We start from the raw sequence: 7,849 nt of genomic DNA on the forward strand, positions 1-7,849 counted from the left end.
AGCTTAACCAAGCAATAGACATAATTGCAATCTTTAGCAAATCCTGCTAAGTGGATTCTGGCAGAAAACAGACTCACTTAAATAAGAAGAGATTTATTAATCAATATAGACAGGAGAACATATATTTTCAGTGTAATAAGAAAATAAAGATAAAAAGAATATATTTTTTTCTAGGACAGAATCAAAGCATGCAGCTGTATCTTTTCATGGGTGCAGATAATTCAAGACCTGAAGTTAAAAGCCAAGACCAGATTCTAATAAGTAATAATGACATGGCAACTGCAGCATGGTCAAAATTGCAACATTGGAAGTGCAGCTAACACACCTTCCACCAACTGAAACCCAATTGCAGCAATGCTTGCTCTACTTTTCTTTGTTTGCAGTTTTTAAAAACTTACAGTATTTAGGAATAAGTACTTTGGTTCAAGATGATGCAGATAAATGGAACAACAATCAATTGTTAAGTGTATGAACAGTTTCTGCACTGGAGCCTGCTCTGCCATGTGTCAGAGAACAGGAAGAGATATCCCTTCTTAAGAAATACAATAGGACAGACTCACAAGAATTCATCATATGAGGGGAAATGGAAGCTATGAAGCTCACTCTGTGATATTCCCCTTGTCAGTTTGAGGAAGAAGATGTTCCCATCTGTTAATGCCATCAGTTTTCATACCTGACAGAGCTTAACAGCAAAGTCCTCCTATAGTAGACTAATTCCTGCTAAGTTACTAACCATATGATGTCATGCTGTGGTGTACAGTCTTGAGAAATCCGGCACAATATACCTTTTAGTGAGGTACACAAGTATATTCCCTACCCCAATCCCCCACTCAGCACTCTTCATCTGATCTGGCCAAGAAGAGATTATAAGCATCTGCTTCTGTTTTCAACCAACTGCTGATTATCATTTTATTTTAACTGGGAATTTGGTTAGTTTTCACTATGGCTCATCCTTGCAGATGCTGCTGTACAACAAATCATCATCATCGACTATTGGACATGCTGGATGGAGCTGATGGGAGTTAGAGCACAACAACATCTGGTGGGCTATAGGTTTCCCATCCCTAGTTTATCTGAAGCCAGGATCGGAAACTATTGTTTGCTCTCAGTTTGCTTGGACAAATCATGCTTTAAAACAACCAGAGTTTGTTCTTATATGGACAAAGCAAATTACGTATAGTTGTAAATGGAAGTGGACGTTTCCCATCCTCTTTTCACAGCCACACTGAAGAGCGAGAAGGAATGGGGGAGCAAGCTTGTGATGCAACACTAAACTATGGTTTTGTATTATGTCCATGCTTCTTTCTAGGTTCTGGACTGCAGAGATTCAAGCTATCATCCTGATAGCTCCTTACTTGAATGCTACATCAGAAGAGTTAACACAGCCCTGGGACCCTAACTTAAGTTGCTACAAGGGTTCATGCTCCCGGGTTTCTCCCATAATCTCTGTGTAGCACAGATGAGCCATAGCAGGGTCTTTGTATCATTCTTGAGTGGATAGAAGAAGAACAGGAAGAACACAGAGCCCCTTTCTGCCTTCTTGCACAATATAGCCCTATAGAAGCCATAAGGGTCAGTGTTAATTGTGCATTACTACATGAAAAAGGACAGATTTCCCAGCTAGCAAGCTAAGAATGCTCCTTAAGAATGAAATCAGGCTTCAGATGCAGCACAGCAACTTAAGCTGAATTAGGGCTGCTGGTCTGCCATTTTCATCTTCCGTAATCTGATATAGTTTCCACAACAATTTCAGTGCAATAATTAAGTGTAACTAGTTCCGAGATTGCATCCTAAGCCCCTCTTGATGTGCATTCTCTAAAGCAGCTCACACACTGTTGAACATATTCCCATTATGCATCAAGCTTCCATTTAATCACAAAGGGGAGCTCATTGACTTTACAAGGATTATTCATGTAGGTAGAGTGCATATGAGTTCTCAGGATCAAGGTTAGATAGGATGCAAGTGAAGGCCTTTCAGGAACAACACCCAAGATAACCCTTTGGCATGTTATGGGCTCTTTCCATTACTTATGTTTGCATGTAGGTTCTTACAGAACACTGTCTAGTGTGGACAGTTTCCCATGGCTGATCTCAGAAACATTATTCTTATTCTTATTTATTGAATTTATATACCGCCCTATACCCAGAGGTCTCAGAGGTTCACAGAAGCATGGCTGTATGGGGATTATTGCTGCTTTTAATTTTTAATGCATATGTCCCTGCAGCATTTCCCCTCTTTATTATATTGCTACTGCACTGTGCTCTCATGTTATAAAGCACTATTCAGACTGGATGAGATATAGGCATTTTCCTATACAAAAAACTGTTACGTACTCACAAAAGAAAGATATGAAATACTCAGCATCGTCAAGTCCCACTTGACTTGCAAGGAACATCTTGCCTGTTTTGTAGGAGAGAGATCCTATCAGCATGAGAACAATTTTTCCTGGAGCTTAATTCAAATTATACAGCCATATGCCTATTGATATAACTGAATTCCTTTCCATTTAATAGGCCTTTCTTCACAGTTACAAAGCATTAAATCTCTGAGATAGTCTCAAAGTTTCCTGGTTAAAGGACGAACTTAACATGCATCTGTTAGCCACTTCGCTATGCAAGTTCAGTCAGCAAAAAGAAACATGTTTGGGAATCCTGCTTGAGTCATGTATTCTTCTTGTTGCTTTTCCCCAGTGTCTGCTTCCGTTTCTTTTGATACTTGGTATTCACTGTCTCACTTGACTGACACAAGAAGCCCACTGTGGGAAGAAACACTTCCTCTGAACTTTGCTTGGTTTCCATGGAGCAAAGTTTTCCCTTTAATTCTCTCTCCAGTAAACTGCACACATGTGCAGCCTTTGTGGTGTATTTCTGCCAAGTAATCAGTACCAGTGTGGGGAAAAGAACTGTGACACACCATCACGGCAATGGATCAACAATACTGTAAAATTTTTAGCTCCAACTCTTTGTTCAGATTCAAAGAAACACTTTCTGGCTTGCTCCTTGAAGTCATCAAGTCACACCGTTTCTTGGGTGCCATTATTTTTTTTACAAAGAATAACCACACTAGCTTCAAATGCCCTGTCAGCAAGTGTTTTAAATGCCGTATCTTTTATTCAAGGTTGTGCTTTGTTAAATAGGGAGAAGCCGCCAACATTTCCCTAGTTTGACACCCAAAAGAACTTAATGTGAAGTATGAGCACTTCAACACCATCGGTTTCAAGCGAGTTAGACTGAATGGAACCACCAGAACATAGTTGACCCAGAATTAATGTAAACTAACATCCTCTAACCTACTTGCTCTCATACACATAAACACACTTCCACACAAACACTTGGAATTCAATGGGTGAGGGGGGCAGGGAAATTAACCCTTTACTGCTCCATTCTTGCAAATGCAAGGGGTGGGGGTAGAAATCCATACAGAGTGGTTTCCAAACCAAAGATAACCTGAAAAGGGAACCCTAAAGGGGAAGAAAACCGTTCCTTTTTCAGGGCTGAGTGCTGAAGAGTGCAACTCACCTTAAGAAACCCCACACATGCGCACACAACCAACCAAACTTCTTTTGCTCGTTCTATTTCTCAGACCTTCTGAGTAGCTGCATTTGGAAAGTGGGGGAGAATGCTACTGATCCAAGAAACACGAGGAAAGAGAAAGAGAAAGCCAGGAGGCAATCCATAGACGACACAAACACCTCCCAAGAAACAGGGACCGACCAGAGTTGGGGGCGGGGGGGAGGCAAGAGGTCAGTTGCGTGCACTGCAGCCAGCCAGCCAGCCAGCCAGCCTCTCAGCAGCCCGGGGCTACGAGTGTGCCCAGTCACCACCGCACACTGCGGACCTGGGCAAGCGCTTTAGCAGGTAACAAGTCAAGCTTTCCAAGTCATGTGAAGGATATATATACACACACACACACATATAGATACACACAGGGAGATATACATACATAGAATTACTGCCGGCTGATTTTTCTCACAGCGTGGTTATGGGGCGGGGATGCCTTACCCCATTTTCATCCCTGTGCGTGCAATTTGTAATTTAAAAAAAAGGGGGGGGGTATTTCGTGCATAAAAGCCAGCAAGCAGATTTCCCCTATGTAAAACAAATGCACACCCAATCCCCCCCGTTCCGGGCCCCCGCCCCCCTCTCGCCCGGCACTCACCGATCCGGAGCACTTGCTGGGAAGTCTGGGGGACGCCTAGGCAAAGGTAGAGCAGGAGGATGAAGAGTCCTGCGCCGGCCTCCATCGCGGAGTGCCTCGGCTCGCAGCAAAGGGGTCTCTCCATCTTCTTCACTCCTCGCCGGGATTCATGCTTCAGCCTCTCGGCCCCGCTTCTGCTCGCCCCTCATGCAGAAGCTGCTGCTCCCACTCGGGCAGGATCGCGATCCCTCATTCTTGCTCGTGGTTTTGTTTCATCCTGGTAAGGAGCGGCGTGATGGATGCTTGCGGGGTGCAGGGGGTCGGATCGCGGCGTGTGTGGGGGGGTTATATTTACACCATGAAGATCTGCCGATCTTGCTGCTTGAGGGGATCCACTACGATCCCTCCCGTCGTCTCCCACCCCCCACTTTCTCCCCCTTTTAGTCCATCACGCTGCCCCTCTGCATCCAACAGCCGTCGGGGATGCTAAGTGTGTGTGGGGTGGGGAGGAGGGTGGGGAAGGAAGATTTCCTCCCAGAGATCAGCGAAGCGGTTCGTGAGGTTGGAAAGTTGCCGCTCGAAATGGCCGGCGACGCGGCTCCCTCATGAGACCTGCCAAAGTGTCCCTCGGGAGAAAAGGCGCGCAAGCGGGGGAAAGATCCGGGCTGGAGCGGGAAGGGAAGCGGGAAGGTCCCCTGGCCGAGGCGGATCTCCAGCAGATGGGAGCGGGGACCGAGGAGCAGCTTCTCCGTGCGCGCCTGCCTGCCTCTCTCCCTCCGTCTCTCTTGCTCGCTCTCTTTCCCCGCACAAACTAAACTACTTTGGGCGCCTTCGCTCCAGCATTGATTGAGTCTCTGCTCGCCGCCTGATGATCCCGGCTAAGCTCCTCTCCGCATTGGCCGGCGCCGCTCTCGGGGCTCATTAAAGGGGACACTGTCAACTCCAAGCCGATCAATTGGACGGAAAGTGAACGAAAATCCTTTGGTGACGTCAGGCGGCGCAGCTCTCCTCTCCGGCCCGCCCGCTTGGCAGGTCTCTCCTGCCCCTTCGTCGCCGCCTTCTACCGAATTAAATACTGAACGTCTATACGGACCCGGGGTCCCTCGGGGGCCGCTGCTAAGACTCAGCTCGGGGCATGCGGAGATCGGAGGAGACAGCGCCGCTGAGCATATGCAGAGTGCCTTTCGCTCGCCGCTAATGGCAGGCTCGACCCGATTCGGAAACGCAGCTTCGAGGTTGCGGGGCTAAGCAGCGAGACTAAAAACCTCTCCCTCCCCGAGGGTTACTTACTTTACCCAGCCCAGCAAGCTTCCCGGGGTGTAAATGGCGCGTGTCGAGGGCTCAGAGCCTGCAGCCACGCCCTCAATAAAACTGCAGGGGCTGCGTGGATACATTTATATAGGGATCAGCTGCGAGTCATGATTGGGAGGGGGAGCCAGGTGCTTGAAAAGTATGGCCTGAACCCAGCTATAGAACTGTGACCGGCTTCACTTATTGCTTCCCTTATGCTGGTATGCCGCGATCATAGTGAAAACCTGAAAGGCACATTCGCTTGCCAGAGTCCATCAGTTGTCCAGGTGCACCTGCAGATGACCTCATCGCTCCTGCTGGGGGGGGGGGTCTAGAGACGACTTTCCCGCGATCCACTTCAGCCACCAACACTTCATATCCAGCATGCAACCTTTTTTAAAAAGCCCATGGGACTCTGTTGCTTGCCAGGAACCACAAGTGGCCATGCTATACGATTGGCCAACGGGAGGTTGAGCGAGAGTCAATGACAGGCAGAGCCACCTCCTTCCTACAAGTAGCAACGGGGAGACCAAGGAAGCTAGCAGGCAGGGGTACCAACTTAAATAAAATATGGGGGCACAGGTAAGCCCCACCCCAAGCAACCAACCACAAGATGTGGTGTGCACCATTTGAATGGGAATGCCCATCACCTTTGGGGAGGTGCAGGCTCCACAAATATTTTATTGGGAGGTGGGGCGAAAGAACTTTAGTCCCTGGGAGTTGGCTCCTATGCTCCCTAGACTGCATGTAAGAAAGATGACAGGCAGGTGAGGAACTGGGTGAGGTGGTTGGGACACTGCCCCTGGATGGACGGTTTTGTTGTTTAGTCATGTCCGACTCTTTGTGACCCCATGGACCAGAGCACGTCAGGCACTCCTGTCTTCCACTGCCTCCCACAGCTTGGTAAAACTCATGCTGGTAGCTTCGAGAACACTCTCCAACCATCTCGTCCTCTGTCATTCCTATCTCCTTGTGCCCTTCTCCTTGTGCCCTCCATCTTTCCCAACATCAGGGTCTTTTCCAGGGAGTCTTCTCTTCTCATGAGGTGGCCAAAGTACTGGAGCCTCAGCTTCAGGATCTGTCCTTCCAGTGAGCACTCAGGGCTGATTTCCTTAAGAATGGATAGGTTTGAAGTCAAAGGCCACTATGGGGTGCGGTGCTCATCTCCAGCCTCCACTGCATTTTGCCTGCTGCTGCTTGGCATTCCCACACAGGCCAAACCATTGCTTGGGCTTCCGGTGGGCAAGGCAGTTACCCTTTTTCACTGAATCCACTAGTAACCTTCTGAAGTGCACCTGTTTTCAGCTTGTGGCAAGCTATGGTCTGGATTGCATCTCAGAGGCCAGATTTATTCTAGTTGCAGTGAGTCCCTATATGTTCTCCATGGGGCTGACTACCAAAGCAATCCTCATGCAACCATAGATTTCCTAATGAGCAGGGTTTATTCAGAACTGGCTTACTGGAGACTGAAAATATAAGATACAAATTGGGCTCCAAGACGTGGGGAGTTCTGGCCTGCCACGATCAGTTCCCTGCAACGCAGTATTTAAAAACATAATTTACAAGCACTTCGGAAGGAATTTACCTGTGAATTCCATGAAAATATGAATCAAAGGCAGCAGCATTCATGTGGGGCCTGCCAATATCTTGTCGTCTCCACTGACAGAATATGACTGAATGATGATTAACAAGTTTTATTTCCACTGCTCTCCTGACTTGATTCATAATGGGGATGCATGAACAAGTATCAATTTAAAAGTCAGTCACCATACTATCCACTTCATTGACATAAGGCAATGTTTCTCAAGCAGAAAATTACAAAATTGAAATGGAAAATGCACCGGCTGTACTAGTAACTTATTTTACTCCTAAAAAATCATGTAAATGCTTTTTCACACAGGAAGTAAAGTACAAGAAAATGAACAAGTACAGTATAACAAAACGTAGGAGATTTGTTACTGCCAGCTACTGAATTCATGTATGATATAAATTTTCAAAAGTAAACATGAGACTATTCAAATGCTACAAAAAGGCTTTGATAGGGTTTAAACTGCATTACCATGCTAGGCTGTACCAATTAAGGATGATGTGACGATTTAAAATTTTACCGACAGTAACCTTAGGCATAAGTCTTGTTTAACTTTTAAGTACTGGCTTTGTTATGGCAGGGGGTAGAAAACACACTGTAAATCAAAATAGACTGTGTGTGAAAGGTACAGGCAATATTTGCAAATTTGTTTTAAAAGAGAATGTCACCCGTTCTTATCATTATGGCTCTCCTGGAGATTTTTAGCCTCTGGACCTCTTGAGTCAACAGTTCAGAATTCACATCAGTTCTTGAATTAGTATTCAGTGGCAACACTATATTTCAGTGCACTTGGAGGACTGTATTGTCTGAAGTACCAGCCTAGGTTTTAGTTC

At 46.4% G+C, this 7,849-nt stretch overlaps 1 protein-coding gene across 4 annotated transcripts in view; it reads right to left on the reverse strand.

The window, feature by feature from the left end:
• GRIK1 (glutamate ionotropic receptor kainate type subunit 1) overlaps nt 1–5,513 on the reverse strand; it is a 165,705-nt gene extending 160,192 nt beyond the window's left edge. Inside the window, exon 1 of one of the 4 annotated variants that reach the window (XM_082220734.1) lies at nt 4,160–5,510. In XM_082220734.1, coding sequence (XP_082076860.1) covers nt 4,160–4,283 — 124 coding nt within the window. In that variant the 5' untranslated portion in view covers nt 4,284–5,510. Of the gene's footprint in view, nt 1–4,159 lie in introns of all 4 variants that reach the window. The other 3 variants (XM_082220736.1, XM_082220735.1, XM_082220737.1) reach the window with 3 other exon arrangements.
• Between the last annotated feature and the right edge of the window lie 2,336 nt (nt 5,514–7,849).

The sequence above is a fragment of the Podarcis vaucheri genome (genome assembly GCF_965113315.1).
Source record: "Podarcis vaucheri genome assembly, chromosome: 4".
In the NCBI taxonomy this organism is placed as follows: Eukaryota; Metazoa; Chordata; class Lepidosauria; order Squamata; family Lacertidae; genus Podarcis; species Podarcis vaucheri.